Source organism: Meles meles, chromosome 7 (genome assembly GCF_922984935.1).
Source record: "Meles meles chromosome 7, mMelMel3.1 paternal haplotype, whole genome shotgun sequence".
Taxonomy (NCBI): Eukaryota; Metazoa; Chordata; class Mammalia; order Carnivora; family Mustelidae; genus Meles; species Meles meles.
The window spans coordinates 26267570-26288025 of NC_060072.1; the positions used below are offsets into that span (position 1 = coordinate 26267570).

General features: G+C 35.0%; 1 protein-coding gene across 2 annotated transcripts in view; it reads left to right on the forward strand.

The window, feature by feature from the left end:
- The window catches only part of CEP83 (centrosomal protein 83), a 138433-nt gene that overhangs the window by 85315 nt on the left and 32662 nt on the right, over nucleotides 1–20456 (forward strand). For both annotated transcript variants that reach the window (XM_046013469.1, XM_046013470.1), the window contains exons 6-10: nucleotides 3293–3544; nucleotides 6377–6508; nucleotides 12654–12768; nucleotides 14456–14600; nucleotides 14714–14863. In XM_046013469.1, coding sequence (XP_045869425.1) covers nucleotides 3293–3544; nucleotides 6377–6508; nucleotides 12654–12768; nucleotides 14456–14600; nucleotides 14714–14863 — 794 coding nt within the window. The remainder of the gene's footprint in view (nucleotides 1–3292; nucleotides 3545–6376; nucleotides 6509–12653; nucleotides 12769–14455; nucleotides 14601–14713; nucleotides 14864–20456) is intronic.

Sequence of the window (20456 nt, forward strand, 5' to 3'; positions counted from 1 at the left end):
ATGTTCCTAGGTAGCGAAACTGGACAAAGGGTACACAGAAACTCTTCCAATAATTTTTTACAATTGCATATGAATTTACCATTATCAAAAAGTAAGGTTAATTTAAAAAAAAAAAAAAAGATATGGGTGCCTGGATGACGGAGTTGGTAAGGGTCCAACTCTTGGTTTTTGGCTCATGTTGTGATCTCAAGGTCATGAGATAGAGCCCATGGTGGCCTCTAGCCATAGCTGGAGTCTGCCTGAGGTTCTCTGTCCCTCTTCCTCTGCCCCTCCTGCCTGTGTACATGATCTCTCTCTCTCGATCTCTCAAATAAATCTTAAAGGTAAAAAAATATATATATTTTCTGCAGAAGAACAAAGTCTGAAAACAGACTTCCTTTTGGAAATAATATAAGCTGAAATACAGTAGAGAAATATCTTTAAAGTATTAAAAACAACAACAACAAAAAGTTAGGCTGTTTGATTCCAGAGCCTGTCTCTCAACCATTTCTCTATGCTGTGTCCTAAAGATAATAAAAGCAGAGATGGATGGAGCAACTGCATATACCACTTTCTCCTTTTGTGTGCCTGGGGAGTTAGTATGGCACAACCATCCTTTGAAAAGAAGATAACAGTTTTTCCTAGCTATGGATTTGTTTCTTGTTTCTGTTGTTTCCTTTACTTCAACAATCTTTTAAAAGTAAAATTGGTTAATACATCATATTTCCTGTCAAGTAAGCTTATATTCTAGAAGAGAATAAAGTAAATGTAGAGGTAACTGTAATATAGGGACATTTGGATAAATGTCATAAAATAGAAATTCAGACAAAGCCTTTGGGAAATTTAGAGCAAGGATTGAGAGTACAACAAATTACGGGCATCAAGGAAGATTGCTTGTGAATCTGATTGAGAGTTGAGGAAGAGGAAAGGGCTGAGGTTGTGTCCAAGATCTGTGTCCTGATGACCCGGATGGGAGCTATGTCATAGTAGTGGTTAAATAGAAGTTCTTGGAATGCACAGATTTTGTGATTGTTTGCTTGTCTGCTTGGTTCTGCAGTATATCCTTACTACCTAGAACAGTGCTGGGTACATAGTTAAGTACTCAGTCAATATTTGTTACATGAATGAGCAAACAAATTGAGAAATCAGAAGGCAGCAATCACCAGATTTTGTAGGAATGCTTTGATAGTCAGCTCTAGTTGGGAGTTGCAAATGTGGGATCTAATCCTCACTATGCTGTTAGCCAGCTCTGACCATAATTTCAGCTACCACTTCGGCTGTCCCACAGATTACTCTCAAAACTACTGGAGAGAGCAATAATGTAGGAAATATGCTGATCAAGAACATTAGCTGTTTGACCCCATATTAAATGAAGAGGACAAGGGAAATGATTGTTAGTAAATGCAATTTTATGTCTAGTGTACTTAGCTCAGCACTTCGTCCATCGTACTCAGTAGAGGGCACCGTTGTCTGAACTTGAGTTATGCATGAACTCCTGACGTAGATGAGCCACCACACCTCTCATATAGCACATTAAGACTGTGTTTGAGTTACCTCATGCAAAAAACTAAGTGGTATTTTAAAGATATCCAGCCCAAGACCTTCATTTTAATTGGCGCCACAGTGAAAAAGTAACTTGCACAAAGTTACACCACTAGCTGAAGAAAAGAGAATATGGAGTGGGGGAAAGGTAGTCAGGGACCAAACCTGAGGCTAACATTGACATGTAAAGAATGGCAGGAAAAATAGGAGAGAGACACTAATTAGTTGGGCTTGATACTGACTTTTATAGTGCCTTCTACAATGAACTTTATTTTCTGGAAAAAATGATACTTGCCTGGTAGATATCTCTACCTGCATTTCCCATTGACATCTTTATTTCAGCATGTCTGAAACCAAATTGGAATCACTGGATGTTAAAACTGAAAGTGATTTTTGAGGGCTTCCAGTCTAAACTCTCGTTTTACAGATGAGGAAAACAGATTCTGTGCTGGGGTGGAGGTCTCACCCTTCTTAGATTCATTTATAGGAACGTGAGCCGTCAATCATCTATTGGGTCACTTTTGCCTAGGTTGCAGAGCGTTACTTAGAGTCCTTTTGGCTTTGAGTGATCCTTCTAAGCTCATCCTGGCTAGTTGTTAAGAGCAGTGGCTTTTTTGTTTGTTTGTTTTTCTTATTTTTTTCTTCAATCAGCTGCATCCTTTAAGTTGAGTCATATGAAGAGACCATATATTTAGAAAGAGACTTAACAAGAGGAGCTGTTCTGATTAGCTGAGATGTGGCGGTGGTTGGGGGGGATCAGGAAAGAATGAGTTTTACCGTGATAACTTAGCCCTCTCATTCCTGGAGGTGAAGGTCCTCTGGAGTGCCCCTGAGGTTTGGAAGCAATTTGAAACTAGTGGATTCGGAGGCTTCTGGGATCTTGCAGTGGTGGTTGGCACAAATGAGAAAGTCCTTAGTGTTTTTGCTCATCAAGTTCCCCTGTGATTTCCACATACCCTAGAGTAGTGATTTTTACTTCTTTCTTGAATCTAAGAAGTAAGAATGAGGCCATTAGTGCAACTAGGATTTTAATAAACTCCCAGCTATCATTTAAAAACTCTCATCAGTCACATTTGTAGTTATTTACACAGACAAGCAGCTTTTTTGTGAATTAAGTGACTTGGAATAGACAATTTTATTAGTATAGATATAGCCCAAGAATTATTGTCACTTGTGGAAAAGCTTAGCAGTCAGCATATTTTTTTTAAAGATTTTTTTAATTTATTTATTTGACAGAGACAGCAAGAGAGGGAACACAGGCAGGGGGAATGGGAGAGGGAAAAGCAGGCTTCTCGTGGAGCAGGGAGCCCGACATGGGGCTTGATCCCAGGACCCTGGGATCATGACCTGAGCTGAAGGCAAGAGCTTAATGACTGAGGCACCCACGCACCCTACAATCAGCATACTGATCTTGCATAAACCCCTTAATGTTCTGATGAATTATAAAACACTTGACACATTTTTAATTGTTTTTATAGTATTATTTATAATTTTGAATTTTAGTCAGCAACTGATGAAACCCTGTTCTAGACACCATGGGGAGATAGAAGGAAAATAGGCCAAGGTCCTTGCCCTCACATTTGAGTCATGCTGAGTGCAGAATGAAGAACATGATATTTTAGGTTTTTTCCCTTTGTACTTGATTTCACCACCTGAGCTTGCTTTTTCATATTGTGTAATTTTTAATTTTAATTTATTGACTTGTAAAGCTTATTCATGACTGGAAATTCAATAATTTAAGGTTCTGTGCTTTCTTTCAAATTATTATTAGATTGCAAGCCTGGGGAAAGATAAAGAAGAACTACATAATCAACTGCTTAAGGTTGAGCCCTCAGGAGACAGCAAACGAATGGAGCATCTTCTTCGAGAGAAATTCCGTTTGTGTCAGAAAGTAAAAGGTTTAGAGGCTGAAGTAGCAGAATTAAGGGCTGAAAAAGAGAATTCTGGTGCTCAGGTAGAAAATGTCCAAAGAATTCAGGTGCGGCAGTTGGCTGAGATGCAGGCTACAGTCAGATCCCTGGAGGTAAGATTTTAATTGCTTCCCGGTAGAGTATAGCATGCTTTTTTAAAAGTGCAATTGACAAGCCTTTGATTTTTAGAGCATAAATGTATGCTTACCAATCTAATGCTGACGCATTTGTAGAGTCCCAAGAGTATATATTCTTTTTGTAAAGAAGAAAGCTATTGATTCATAAGCAATAGCTATGCTACCACATTTACAAAGGGATTATTTATTCTTTGGGAGTCAAGACATGTAGTTGAAATGAATTAACCCTTGAAATACTGGAAAGTAGAATATGCCAAATTTTTAAAATTTGAATTTCTGAGGAGTAAAGTCCTCTCAAACCAGAAAAACAGTTTTTTCCTAGATAGTTATTTCCTTATGTGGAATTCAAGATATTAAAATCGTAAGTCCTGTATAAATAAAAATACCATACTTTTATATCTTAAGACAGCTTCTTGCCGGAGCAATACAATTCAGCTTGGTGCTAATGTACATAAGTCTTCAGTGAAATAGTTCTTTGAGTTCATTAGAGAAAGATGAGAGCTGGCAGAGGTAGGCCAATACTCCTAGAGGTATTCTCTGAAAATTCTTGGTTTCCATTGTTGGAGAGGAAAAGCTTTTTCTTCATCCGCCTAGGTTCACAGGTTGGAGGTTGTGAGTTAAACTGACAAAAGACAGATTAACAAGAGAAAAAATATTTATTCATATATGTGTACAGGAGTTCACAGAATAATGTTGCTCCACGTGGTAGTTAGAATTTGGGGCTTACATACCAGCTTACTAGGGAAAGGGGTGGGGGGAGGGCACTTATAGGAACACAAATGATTTTTAGGAAAGACAAGCCTTTAGGAAAACAGATGGGAGATATAACAGTTTTGTGACAATATGTAGGTGATTTCTTATCCTGGTACTGATTTCTCCCTTGATAGGAGTCAGTCTTCACTGGCTATGAAACCCCAGGGGAGGGGATTTATAATTCTTTTTGGAGGTTCTGCTTTTCGGCAGCTAAGACGAGTTCAGGGAAGAACCTTTTCCTGTGTCTATTGATTATCAAATGCCTTCAGTTCAAAATAATTTTTATGCCACTGTGGCATATTCTGCATCCCTTAACCATCTTGTTTAGGTGTGCTTACTTTTCATAGTTCTTAGTGTCTAAGATATAACAGATAATACCAGTTTAATTGTTTTGATTTATTTTGAGCAATCCAGAAAGAGAGCGAGAGAGCACGTGTGTGTGTTAGAATAGTTGTGAAATGATTAGAGTTGTAGAGAAATTAGTGGACACCTAGCAAAATATCTATTTATTTATTTGTTGCCAACCAAGTGGGTACAGAGAGCACACTGATATGTTTTGAAGAGTAGAAGTCACCTTTTTATTTTTTGGATGAAGCCTCTGACAGTATTTACTGGTTTCCTGAACTAAAGTTCTATCATTGGACCTTAGACATGAGGCAATTCAGAATGGTACTCTTATGTTGCTACCCTCCCATCCTTAATGTATTTATAGTGACAGAATAAGTGGGATGATTGCAATTGAATATAGCATTTGATCCCAATGCAAAGCTTTTCATTGAGGTCATTTAGAATGATGATTTTTAGGACAAGCTGAATGATTACAAAAGATGGGAGGTTCATTTGTGACATTTTTAAAAGAGCCTGTAGTTAATTTATCATTTGTCAGATGAAATGAAAAGAAGCATTTCTTTCTTAGATATTTCTGGCTGTCATTGTGCCCAAAGAGTATCATTTTATATGTGAGGAAAACAGTTTTTTCCTGAATTATTTGTTCAATATACTCTTGTCATATTTAAGATATGTAGGAAATGAGATCTTATAAAACTGTGAAGCTTATTCTTAAATTTCAAATGTTTTAATTTTAACTATTTTGAGTAGAAATTTATTTTTAAAAAGCATTTCGTTTTCACTTTCTAGTGAAAGAGTACTATGAGTGTTGTCAACCAGAAATTTTCTTGACAATTTACAGATTTAAGAATCTTTATGATATGATGGGTTCAAGAGCTGTGGAGCTCTTTGTTCATGCTTCCAGAGTCTCCAGATTAGTTGAGGATTTTGAATTTTTAAATCTCATGTTTTTATTTGTTAACCTACTTTGATTTTCAGATTTTTAGTTCTCACTACTAAAAATGAACACTTTCTTCTGCTTTCTATTATACTTTTATATTTCTGTTATGCATTGAAATCCCTCAAAATGTTTATTTGGATTGTGTCAACAATAAGAGTAAATAGGTATCAAGTGAGTGCATTAGGTACTCTCTTTCATGAGAGAAGTATATGTTTTATTTTGTTGGTGGCTATTGATATGTCATTTGTCCAGAGACTATTGTTGCATATTTCATGGATCAAGTATCTTTCATTTGAATTCTACCAATTACTTTGAGAAAACTCTTGTTGCTTTGGTGCATGTTAATATTATTGAGGTTTTGAATAATTTGGGGTATTATGATTATCCATATATTAAGTCAAGCAGAGAGAGTCAATTATATGGTTTCACTTACTTGTGGAGCATAAGGAATAACAGGGAGGACATGGGGAGATGGAGAAGAGAGGGAGTTGGGGGAAATTGGAGGGGGAGACAAACCATGAGAGACTGTGAACACTGGGAAACGAACTGGGGGTTTTGGAGGGAAGGGGGATGGGGGGTTGGGGGAGCCTGGTTGTGGGTATTAAGGAGGGCATGTATTGCATGGAGCACTGGGTGAAGTGCGTAAACAATGAATTTTGGAACACACACACACACACAAATTTAATTTAAAAAATAAATAAATAGTGCTTCTTTTTATATAATTATAAAAATTATGAATAAATTTAAAAAAATTTTTTTAATAAAAGGCTGAAAAACAATCAGCTAAACTACAGGCTGAACGTTTGGAAAAAGAACTACAATCAAGCACGGAACAAAATACTGTTCTAATCAGTAAATTGCATAAAGCTGAGCGGGAAATAAATACGTTGACCAGTAAAGTAAGTCATCTTAATGTTTCTACTTCATTTTTTAGAATGCTTGATTCTGCATAAGGACAAATTTTATATTCAAATTGTTTACTTCTCTATATTGAAATCTTTTTTTATCCTATAATTCTGCCTTCCAAATACATGTAAAATCTGACTAATTTTTACTGCTTTTACTGTGACTACTCTTCTCCAAGCCGTGGTTTCTCTAGGTTCAATTTTTACAGTAGCCTCCTGACTTCCTATTCAGAGCTCTGCATGATCTGCCTCTGCAGTCTTTCTAGAGCCATCACAGTCCATTTTCCCTCCTGTCCGCTTTGCTCCAGGCTTACTGGCTTTCTTCTCACTCTTACTTCTGTCCTAGGACCTTTGCACTTGCCTGCTGACATGGTCTTCCTTCGGATCCAGATCCTTCTTGCCTCTTTCAGATATCGCATTATCAGAGAGGCCTTTCTTGTCTTCACTTTGTAAAATACCATCTTCCATCTTCTGCCTCACTCTCCGTCTTCTTTACCAGCTTTATTTTTCTTCATAGCTCTTAACAGCATTTGATATATTTATATTTGTTTATTTTTTGTCTCTCCTCTTCTCTCCCACCCCATTTTCCTTTAATCAAATATAAGCTTTAAGAGCAGGGACATTGCTTTTATTACTCCTTGTATCTCCATCTCCTGGAACAGGCACTCTATAAATACTTGTTAAATGAGTGAATTAATAACAGCAGCATGGTCTGCATTTATGTTATTTTTAGTCATTTTTTAAAAAAAGATTTATTTATTAAAGTGTGGGTCAGAAAGAGAGGGCAAGGGGCAGAGGAAGCGAGAGAATCTCAAGCAGACTCCCCACTGAGCATTGAGCCTGACGTGGGGCTTGATCCCAGGACCCAAAGATCATGATCTGAGCTGAAATCAAGAGCCATCCACTTAACCAACCAAGCCACTCAGGTTCTCCTATGTTATTTTTAAAAGAATATATATAATGGTTTTCATGTCTTTTATATACCAGGTTTTCTCAGGAACTTACAGTTTTCCCCCTTAGATGCTTTATGTATAAGGAAGGAATCTGATAACGAGAAATGGGAGAGCAATGATGAAAGTATTTTGTAGAAGACTGTAGTGAATAACAATATCATATCATCTCTGGAGTTAAGACAGACTAGATTCAAATTCCATTTCTTTCTCTTACTAACTGTATGACCTTGAGCAATTTACTTTCTCCCTGAAAATTTTAGTGTTTTTCTTTATAATGCAAGACTAATATATACCTTATAGATTATGGCAAAATTAAATGCAATATTATGCACAAAGCACTTTGCATAAGGTCTAGTAGATAATTACCCAAATATTATTAATAGCTATTATTAATGTTAGTACTTGGGGGCATCTTCAAGATCTTGGAAATAAGTATGGTTTCCAAATCAGTGAAATCAATTATTTTTCATCAGAGCAGAGTTATGTAAAATTACCTTGCAAAACAAAAGAGCTCCCAGACCAGAAGGAACTTACTAACAGTAAAAGTGAACTTATCTAAAGGAGTAATGTAGTCATCATAAATGACTTGGCCAAGGAATTACTTGAGAAAACTTAGGCAATGTTCATAACAGAGAGAAGTGAGAGTTTTAGTAGAATAAGTATTCTGTCCCATTGAAGAGATAATTCTTATTGTGGGAAGGAATTCATCAATCTGCTTTAAATGGTGGGCATGAAACTATCAATTCATTTCATTCCATTTGGTCTGATTGTATGATCAGCTAAACAACTTTCTGTTACTTAATTTCCCATGTAATTTTGTCTACAGTGAGAGAATGCACACTGGTCCTTCACACTTAGAGTGTTCTGTTTTCCATTATAGATTTTTCTCACGGTTCTGATTTTATAAACCAGTCTTTATAAACTTTATTAACGTGAGTCCAGCCTTGAGAGTGGTGATTTCTGTGTCCAAAAGGCCATAAGCTATAATACTACATGTATTAGATGCCACCCTCGGGAGATAGTCTACCCAGTTTTTTCCATGGCAAACACATGCTCTTATGTTTGCAGATTCTGTCTCTAGTGACATTTACAGTTTTTGTTTGAGTTTTTATACTTTACAGTTTACAAAGTGGTTTGGTAGCCAGTGTATCATTTAATTCATAAGACATGGCTGACACTAGAAAGAATATGTGAAAATTAGGCAAGAAGATTTTTAATTGTTGAAATAGTTTAATTCAGGTGTTTTCTAGGCTAGCTTATATGTTGAGACTAAGATGTATTTAGAAATTAAAAATTGTTGTTTTGGAGGGGTTAATGAAGTACAATAGAAAAGTTCATGGACTTTGAATCAGATAAATCTGTCTTTTGATCCTGACTTATTTATCTCACTCATTACCTCTGTGACTTCTAATTTGCTTAACTTTTAAGTGGGAACAGTGCCTTTCTCTTACAGGATTTTTCTAAGATTAAGGATGGTATTGAATGCAGTAAGTAGCCTATGATGAAAATAATAGCAACAGTTTTACACTAGTAGTATCCTTAAATGAGAAAAAGATATACATAAAGAACATGGAACTTTGAGCCCATGACAAATTCCATTCCTCATTATATAAATCTATAGAACTGTAAGCAAGTTTCTTCATAGATGAAATGAAACATCATTCTGGCTCATCCCTAGGAACTCATCCAGCCTACTAAGAGTGTAAAATAAATTAATAATTTAATTGCTTCCTGATTAACCTAAGTCGATTTTTTTATACATCCAAATGTATACATATTGAGAGAGATAGAGTTCCCACAATGGCAGAGTATACAAAGAAGTGGAGTAAATTCACGAAGTTCTGCCATGACTTTTTTTCCAATTCTGATATTGCTAAGAGTTGCCTAATTTTAAGGGCACACTTGTGTTTTTTGCATATAAATGGCATATTAAAAACCACCCTTCAGCTTTAGACAAACCAAGTTTTCATTTGGAATCATGCATGTAAAAAGATTTCATTGGAAGGATAAATTTTAAAATGATATTTCAAACATGATTGTCACAGTTTTCTTTGCAACTTGAGATTTTCATCAATATTTTGCAACTCTAGCAAATGGTTGTTTGCAATGCAAAGGAGCACCTGGGGTGTATTTGTCTAAGTTATTCAAATTTTGTAAATGTTTGTCAGGTTTTTGAACAGAATTATGTCAATGTGATTCAGTGTCTTGTATTAAAAAGTATTGCCAATGATGGCCTGAAAATGGCGACCTTGAAGGTACTTTACATTCAATGAGATAAATTCTGGTTACCTCAGGAAGTGTTTGATCTTTAAAACTACAATAACATACGCAGTTTGAGGAAATCATCCCACATAATTATCCTTATTAGCTAAATTACTGAAGTCATACCATCTCAGACCTTTGAAAAAAGATCAGAGTTTAAGTACTGTCTCTTTGGAATTTGTGTCAAGAGCTTCTTGAGTAATACAGTTTTCCAACTATAGCTTTCTTGCTTACATATGTTTTCTTGCATTCTGTGTATATGTGTATGTGTAATTTAACAAATTCTAAACCCTTGTAAAATGCCTAATACTGCCATTTTTTATGGTTCTTAAAGTTAGTAGCACTGGTAGTACTTTCTGGATACTGAGCTTCTGTTACATCAAAAGCATAAAGCAAATTGGCAACATGAAGGCCCAAATGGAAAATGTATTGTGAGAAAAAACAAGAGAGACAGGATATCTTGGCCCCAGGGGAGCTTCAGAAGACTCTGTATCTCTTGGAATTATATGTAACATTTTAACCTTATACATTTTGTTTAGGAAATTATCTCTAGTTTTCCTAGGAATTTTGAGGCCTGATCACAAGAAAGGTAAAGATCCAGGGATCTAGGGTCAGAAAGAAAAGTTTATTGTGCTAGTTGGGATTTGATTCAGATTACTTATAGGAAGTGCTACTGTTTGTCATAGCTCAGTAATACAATTCATGTACGTTTTTCATTTTTAATCCTTTTAATATATTTTTAAGAAGTTAAAAATTACTGAAAGTGCATTCATTATTTCAGGATTATAGAAATGTGGCACTAAAGGAAAACTGAAACTCCTATAGGTCCATAGATGAGTAAACTCAAATGCAGCAAGGACAAATACTTTGAGCACATACCACTAGTTTAATAATAAAAGTAGGCCTGAAGTCAGACTCACTTGTTTGACTTCCTGTCTACTCTTCTTTCAGTTTCAATAATTACAATTTAGTAGAACAAGATTTTCTCAGAAGAAATAGGTTTTTATATATTTCGTAGTTCTTGTTGAAATGAATGAAGTTTTTGCAAAATAAGATGGCTATAGTCTTCTACCTCATATTTAGAGCTTATTAATTAACTGCGATGTTATTCTTAACCTTTTACAGCTAGTATATAATAGCAGGTTATAATTTCATTTGTTATAGAAATTGGATTTTCATTATAGTTACATTTCTTCAAAATTTTAAGACATTTATAGTTTTAATTCTGTCTGTCCATGAAATTAAAATGTAGTAGAGCCCAATCCACAGAAAGTTTAAGTTGTTAAAATAAATAAAATTTCTTAGCTGCTTTCATGTAGTTGAACATTGTTCTGTGAGATTTATTTTCAGAAATGTTTTAAAATTGCAAACCTGGTGTCAGCACAATGTATTCATTTTATGTAGTGTCATTAAAAAATCTGTAAGTTTATTTGGAAGCAAAACATGCATCTTAAATGTGGTTAGCAATACAAAGGCAGCACAGTACTTGCTTTTCTACTTTTCTTTAAGTGAGAATGTTGACCAAACCATTCCTTACAGTGTTCTTAAGACCTTTCATAGATGGAATCTCCTTTGGTAAAACACTTCTATTTCTTATCCTTCCCCTCTTTGGCTCTAGAAGCTTTTTCTCATTTGTTTCTAACTCCCGTCTTCAGTTTTTATAGATTTCTGTTGCACTGAAGTATATGATAATCTACCCTCCTGTTCCCACCATCTTACATTTTACATATTTGACTTGTATATATGTGTGGTTTTCTCCTCTAATTTCATAGTTTTATGCATTAGTGTGTCAGAGTACAGATTTATCTAATTTTTATATCTGTATTGGTTAAATCCTCGTTATAGGATTAACTCTAGGACTAACTTTAAGCGCACCTTATGAAAGGGAAAGGATATGGAAAACAGTAGAGGGTAGTGCAGATAGCTGGAGGGATGAAGGTTTCTTGTTTGCTTCTGTAACCCCAGCTCCTAAAACCGTGCTGGGGAACAGAATAGGTACTCAGTAAATATTTATCCAATGAATGAATACTACTCATGAACTAAAATCATTCCATTTTCAGAAGGGTTGTCTCAGAGAAAAGTAAAAATGGTATGTGATTAGTTAATCATATGGAAGATATTGACAATTATTTCTTCACTCAGGGCTTTTCAGGGAATTAGATTTGGGTAGTAAAAGTTTAAATTAGATTTATATGTTTTGTACTCATTCTTCCCACTGCCACCACATCCATACATGCACACGCACACACACACACACCCCAAATTCAGTTGATTCTTCCTCCTTGCCCACTTTGTCAATCCTTTGCCTTTTAACTGGCATCTTTACCTTCATTTTCTTAATCTTAATTTGCAATTAGAGTTAATTTTCTGAAACAAAGTTGACTATGTCACCTTCAGTAGTTAACAGGCTACACGGCCCTTTTGTGCAGCATATAACGTTTATTCCCTGCCACTCCACAGATTGCATGCCTTTCTCTGCTCTAACTCATTGTTCGTTGTTTTCTTGCAAGCATACTGTTGTGACATTATACCTTTATAACATTTTATGTGCTGTTCCTTCTACCTAGAATGCCTTCTTGTCACCAGCACTTTTTTAAAGGGAGGTTTTAGGTTTTTTCCTCTGAAGATGAGCTGGTCATTGACTATTGGATTTTAGGTACTTGTAGCTAAGCCTTTTAAGGCAAGATTAAGCCAGGTGACCCCAGCCTGATATTTGTAAAGAAATAACTCGATTCTGTTAGGAAAAGGCTGTTTTCTTGGTATCAGATACTGTTCACAGCCTTGAAGCATCTTCCCTCTTGGAAAGTGCTTACATTGTGTACTCTGCTTCCCAAAACATGTTCTCATTTCTACTGATGTTTTTGGGTAAGCAGTTAGTGGCAAGAAAATGACCTATAGTAATTTCAATTTCTAATTATCAACAGGTAAAAGAACTTAAACATTCAAACAAACTAGAAATAACAGACATCAAACTGGAGGCAGCAAGAGCTAAGAGTGAGCTAGAAAGAGAAAGAAATAAGATTCAAAGTGAACTGGATGGTAATATATGATTTCCCATGCTTTTTACTATTCTTTTTGCATACAAACAAATTATTAAAATAGATCAAACTGAATTTTTATTTTTGAGCCTAACTGAATTTTAATCTTAGAGCATATATGGATTGTTTTTATTTATGGTGTTCATTTTGCGATGTATCTCTTAAAAAAATCAGTCTTATGTTTATACAGTTATTTGATTAATACATAAATTAAGTGAAACTTTCCAAATGGGATTCCATACTTTCTGGGTTTATAGTTGTAAATATATTTAGATCACGTGATTATTAGTCCCAGATCATTTTAGTGATGTGAAACCATTTTAAGAACGTAAGGAAGAGGGACACCTGGGTGGCTCAGTCGATTAAGCGTCTGCCTCCGGCTCAGGTCGTGATCCCAGGGTCCTGGGATGAAGCCCCATATCAGGCTCCTGGCTCGGCAGGGAGCCTGCTTCTTCTTCTGCCTGCCGCCAGTCCTGCTTGTGCTCTCTCTATTCCTGACAAATAAATAAAATCTTTAAAAAATAATAATAATACCGTAAGGAAGATAAATAGATCCTAGGCCCAATTTTTGTTTTTATGTAGTCACTAGGCTAGTTACTGAGCCTCATTTGTTTTTAAGCCCCAGTGTAGTCTTAGAATGTCCTTCTCATCAAGATTTCTCAGAATTATATTATTTCTGATTTTTCTTAAAGGGTGTTTAAATAAGCTACCTTTGGCCTATAACTGTCCTCAAGTTGGTCTTTAGTTGAACTGGCCTCTGTGGTTTCAGGCAGAGCTTATGATGAATTAGTGTTTGTATCATTAATCTCTACTTGATGTTGATTCATGAATTTCTATAGAGTTTAGAGAGTAATTTTTCAAGGGACGTAAAGAGTTTGTGATCTAGTTATGCATTCTTTTAAAATTTTGTTACATATGAATTTGTCTTAGTTATTCCATCTGCAGAATACTTGCCATATCAATGTAAGGAAAATTTGTGAATTCATTTGATAAACTTGAAAGTTTACAATTTGTATTTCTTTTTTTTAAGATTTTATTTATTTATTTGAGATAGAGAGTGAGAGCAAAAGCATGTGCTGGGAGGCAGAGGGAGAGGGAGAAGCAGACTCCCCACTGAGCAGGGAACCTGATGTGGGGCTTGATCCTAGGACCCTGGGATCATGACCTGAGCCAAAGGCGCCTGCCTGAAGTAACTGATTGAGCCACTCAGGCGCCCTTCCAATTTTTATTTCTATTGGTAATCTAACAGTTCTGTTAGAATGATAGGTTTTGAAGGGTTCCATGATTTTATTCACTCTACTTTTAACCAGCTTTATGATGATGCTGTCTACGGGGCTAAGGTTATAAAACCATTTTAGAAGTGGAGTAAATATTTATATCTCTTTGGATATCACCTAGGTTGATGCCCCCAGTTTTCAAGAGTCAAGTGAATAAATATATATAGTCTTTTATTAAAAGTATTTATATATGTATGCTAAATAAAATAATGACAGAATAGTTAACTGAGTTTTAGTCTATTTCATTCTTAAAAGGTTTATTAATAATGTAAAGGTATTTGAGAATACATATCCAGACTTAAATTTCTACAGTCTTTTAGTTGTCTTACCAGCTTATGGATGCTTGCTGTTACGATTTTTCAGCTTAATAACATTGAATACAGCATATCTTTTTCCTTAAAAAAATATTAGGATTACAGTCAGACAATGAAATTCTCAAGTCAGCTGTCGAACACCACAAAGCTCTCCTAGTAGAAAAGGATCGTGAATTAATACGTAAAGTACAAGCTGCCAAGGAAGAAGGTTATCAAAAACTTGTGGTATTACAAGATGAAAAGTAAGTACTTAATTACCTTATTTTGTGTTCATTCTCCTTGCAAATGAAAACATTTTGCTGTCATAGCATCCTCATTGCAGTTCTTATAACATAATTATCATCTGTTGTTTTAGGATAGAACTTGAGAACAGATTAGCGGATTTAGAGAAAATGAAAGTGGAACATGATGTCTGGAGGCAATCTGAAAAGGATCAGTGTGAAGAGAAATTGCGGGCTTCACAGATGGCAGAAGAGTCGGCCAGAAGGGAACTTCAGAGTATTAGGTTATCTATGCGTATATATATTTTAAACTTCATTTTGGAATAATCTTAGAGCTAACAAAACATTGTAAAAGTCATACACAGAATTCCTTCCTGACCTTCACTGAGATCTCTAAAGATTGACATCTTATATAACCATATTACAATAATCAAAGCTAAGATACTAACATAATATAATCAGGAAATAAATAGTACTGTATCAGACCTGTAGATTTTACTCAAATTTTACCAGTTGTCCTACTGATATCCTTCTTCTGGTCCACGATCCAGTCCAGAATCATACATTACCTTTACTTGAAGAGTGCTGACCAATTATTTTAGAGATTGTCTCTCAATTTGAGTTTGTCTTAAACTTTTTATGATTAAATTCAGCTTATATATTTTTAGCAAAAATAACACCAGAATCAAAGTCATGTGTCTTCAGTGCATTATATTAGGAGGTATATTACTTGTTCCCTTACTGGTGATGTTCACTTTGGTTAAGGTGATGTTGGCCAGATTTTTCCAGTATAAAATGACTGTTTTTTCTCTTTGTGATATATAATTATCTTATGGGGAAATACTTTGAGACTATGTAAATTTTTTTGTCATACTTTCTCATCATACATTCTTCCATTAATCCTAGCACCCAATGACCAAATCTGAGACAGTTTGAACAAAGAAAGAAGTTATAATAAAATGTTATAATCCATAGGATAAAATAAAAATCTATATGTCTTGATAACATAATATATAATATTTAGAAGGAAAGCTCTTTTCGGGAGAATTCCAACTAACAAACATAGAAAAAATGATGGAAATAGGAAAAGATCATTTGGCAAACACTATAGTAGAAATGATAGGTATGATGTCGCATATTTTCAAAGGTTGTCATCATCTCTGCAGACAGTCATAATTTTTCCTCTCTTGCACTATTAATATTGTGTGTTAATGGATTTCTTAATCTTGAACCAACCTCAACTTCTGGAGTAATTATCTGTTTATTTTATAGAAAACAATCTGTTAAAGCTCTCTGTCTCTTTTGGGATCAATTTTGATGATCTGTGTTTTCATAAATTATTTCATCTTGGGTTTCAAATTTGTCTGCATAGAGGTCTGCAGATAGTTTTTATTTTTCAATTTGTTCTGTTTTAATGAATACTTACTTTCCCTGGGTTATTTCTTGTTTATATATGTGCTTTCTTCCTCTATTTGTTAACCTAGTCGGCTAGTGCTTTGTTGATTTTATTCTTCTTATTGTGATAAAATATACATAACAAAATTCACTATTTTAATCATTTTAAGCATACAGTTCAGTATTTTTTTAAACTAGGAATTTGATTTATGGAGTCAACTTTTCTATATCCTACCTCATTAATTTCTACTTTCTTCTTTCTGTTTTTCTGCCTTTAAGAAGTTTTTATAGTTTTATTAGCGTTTAATGTACGTAAAATAAAATTCACTCATTTAAATAATGTGCAGCGTGATGCCTTTTGGTAATTGTATAAAGTTTTGTAATCATCACCACCATAGTAAAAGCAAAGAACAGTTCTATTACCCTAAAAGTTTCCCCGTGTCTCTTTGCACTTGACCTTTTCTCTGATCCCCAGCCTTTATCCATGTTGTTGCATGTATCATTATTTCATTCCTTTCTGTTGCTGATTAATATTCCATTGAATGGATATAACCTGATTTGTTTATTCATTTTCCTTTTGATGGGCAGATATTTGGGTTGTTATTAGTTTGGGGCTGTTAATGATTAATACTACTATGAACATTCGTGTAGAAGTCTTTGGGCGTACAATTTTATTTCCCTTGGTTAAATATCTAGGAATGACATTGCTGAGTGATGACATATAGGAATACTGTTCTGCAACATATATAGCAAAACTGTTTTACAGAGTGATCATGCTGTTTTTCATTCCCATAGCAACGTATGAGACTTCCCCTATGACAGTTCCATTTGATTCACACATCTTGACTGACACTTGTTATTATCAGTCTTTTTAACCTAACTCTAGCGGATGTGTAGTAATATATCATTGTGGTCTTAATTTGATTTTCCCCAATGACTAACCATAATATGGATTTTTGAAGTATTCATCCACATACTTTGCTCATATTTAAAATTAGGACGTTATTTTCATATTGAGTTGTAACAGCGCTTTATTTTGCATACAAGCCCTTTTTGAGATACATATTTGACAGGTATGTTCTAAGTCTGTGGATCGCTTTGTTTATTTTATTTTGACGAAGTCAATTTTATAATTTTTTTTTCCTTTTCTAGTTTGTGTGTGTGTGTTTTTTTTTTTTTTTATTTTTTGAAAGTTTTGCCTGATCTTGTGTCACAAAGATTTCTATTTTGTTTTCTTCTAAAAGATTAGTATTTTGTTTCTTACATTTGGGTTTTATGATCCAGTTCATGTTAATTTCTGTGTAGTGTGAGGTGATGGTAGACAATCATTTTTTATTTCCATATAGGTATCCAGTTGTTCCACTATCATTTGTTGAAGGCTGTCTTTTCCTCCATTGAATTGTTTTGGTTCCTTTGTTAAAAATCAGTTGACCATTAATTGTGTCTGTTTCTGGACTCCGTCCCATTGCATTGACCCGTTTGTCCGTCTTCACTTGAATATCACACTGTCTTGACCACAGCGGCTTTATAGTAAGTTTGATGCAGGTAGTGCAAGTCCTCCACCTTGTTCTTTCTTGTAAAGATTGTTTTGGTTCTTCTCAGTCCTTTGCCTTTCCATATAAATTTTAAAATCAGCCTATCACCTTTTTCAAAAAGGCTTGTTAGAGTTTTGATTGGAATTATAATGAATCTGTAGCTCAGTTTGAGAAGAGTTGTCATCTCAACAATACTGAGCCTATCCAATCCATGAATATGGCATGTCTCTTCTTTAATCAGATCATCTTTAATTCCTATCATCAGAGTTTTATAGTTTTCATTGTATATGTCATGCATATCTTATGTTACATTTTATTCCTCAGCATTTTTATGTGATTATAAGTGGGAGCGGTTTTTTAAAAATTCCACTTTCTGGGGCATGTGGGTGGCTCATGGGTTAAGCCTCTGCCTTCGGCTCAGGTCATGGTCTCAGGGTCCTAGGCTCGAGCCCCATATCAGCTCTCTGCTCAGTGGGGAGCCTGCTTCCCGCCCCCCCTCTCTGCCTGCCTCTCTGCCTACTTGTGATCTCTGTCAAGTGGATAAATAAAATCTTAAAAATAAAAAAATTCACTTTTTGTTTATTGCTAGCATGTGGAAATATAGTTAGTGGACTTTTATGTAAGGACCTTGAGTCCTGTGACCTTACTAAACTCATGTATTTTCTACTAGCTGCTTTGTAGATCTTGAGTTTTCTAAGATCATGTTATATACTTTATGCTTTCTTTTAATTTATTTTTTTTGTTTTAATTTGAGTTGGGAATTTACTCAACAAGTGTTCTTCATTTTTGTTGGTCAAGTTTCTAGTATGAGATTTTCCTTATCCCTGTTTTAGGTATATTAAGTATATTCTCTAGTGTTTTAATTATTATCTTTTAGGATTTTCTAATTTGAATTTACATTTTCCTTTTCAGCCAAGAATTAATAGATGTATTAATAGAAGGTGTAGTTGTTTAATAAGAGATGAAATTAATAGTTTGCTGGACTGTCATAATAAAGTACCACCATAAAGAGGGTTTAGACAATAGAAGTTTATTTTCTGATAGTTCTGGACATTAGAAATTTGAGATCTCAAGGTATTGTCAGATTTGGTTTCTCCTGGGGCCTCTTTTGTTGTTGGCTTATAGATGTTTACTTTCTTGCTCTGTCCCCAACTGCCTTTCCTTTGTGTGTCTGTGTCTAGTACCTTTCCGTCTTCTTATGAGGATACCAGTCATATGGATTAGGATTCACCCAGATAGCTTTATTTAACCTTAGTTACCTCTTTAAAGGTCCTGTCTCCAAATGCAATCACATTCTAAAATACTCCGGTTGAGACGTCAACATACAAATTTTTGGGAGACACAGGTCAGTTCGTAACAGAAGGTTTTTTAATTTCCAACTGGGAGGCGTTTTTAATTTATAGTTTTATTGCATTGTAATCAGAGAATATTGTTTCTATTATTTCTAATTTACAGAATGCATTGATTTGTGTGTGTGTGTGTGTGTGTGTGACATACTATATTAGGGCCAGGTCTAGGATTAAGCAAGTGAGACACCCAGGGTAAAAAATTTAAGGCGATACGCTTTTGTGTCAACACTGAACATGTTCTAAAGTGAGCTTTAAATTCCAGTATACTTAATGTACAGTGTTTTATTAATCTCATTACTTGGGAAAAATTACTTCAGGCAGAGATATATGTATTATTTACTCATGTCAGTTTTTATGAATGATTACTTTAAATGTTGACTGCTACAGTCCTAGAGTCATAAATCCGTAGTGGATTTGGAGAGCCAATTTTGTCGTACTCTTCGCTTTTAGAGAAGAACTTTTTTTTTTCTTCACAGGTGAAGCTTTTTTGTTTACTTCTCCTTGACAATATCTAGAAAGGAGAGAGATAATCTCCCCAGAAAAACCCCACTCTAATGTTTTATCCTATTGTGATTCCACAGTTTAGCCAGTTAGAATATTTTCGGTGAGAATTTAAGCCTAATTCTCCTGGTTTGGTTTCTGTTGACATCGTGATAGATGTCAAGCAAACTGTTAGTACTTGGAGACAATAATGAACATGGCCCTTAGGGTTTTTTGTTTGTTTGTTTTTTGCTATATAAAATAACATTCATTTCTTCAGCTTTTCTTTAACAGAAATAATTTTCTTTTCCATTAGTCACTTTGATAATTTTTTTTATTTCTCTTTTGTTTCTCCAAATCATTTATAATGTATAATTGACCCCAACTTATGTTAAAATGAGGACATAATAACTAACATAAAATGTAGCAGAAAGAGTAATTTGCAAAATTTATATGACTTTTTTTAAAAAGATTTTATTTATTTGACAGAACACAAGCAGGGGGAGCGGCAAACAGAGGGAGAGGGAGAAGCAGGCTCCCCAAGGAGCAGGGAGCCTGATGTAGGGCTAGATCCCAGGACTCTGGGTTCCTGACCCGAGCTAAAGGCAGTCACTTAACCAACTGATGTGCCCAGGTGGCCCTATATCACTTCCTTTTTTAATGCTCTGCAGAAAGGGAGAGATCACAACTAACATCAAGGAAATAGAAGCAATCATCAGAAATTATTACCAACAGTTATATGCCAATAAGCTAAGCAACCTAGATGAAATGGATGCATTCCTGGAAAACTATAAACTCCCAAAATTGAACCAGGAAGAAACTGACAACCTGAATAGACCGATATCTAGTAACGAGATTGAAGCAGTGATCAAAAACCTCCCCAAAAACAAGACCCCAGGACCTGATGGATTCCCTGGGGAATTCTACCAAACTTTCAAAGAAGAAATAACACCAATTCTCCTGAAGCTGTTTCAGAAAATTGAAGCAGAAGGAAAACTTCCAGACTCTTTTTATAAAGCCAGCATTACTCTGAACCCCAAACCAGGCAAAGACCCTATCAAAAAGGAGAATTTCAGACCAATATCACTGATGAATGCTCTGCAATTGTGTTTTTCTCA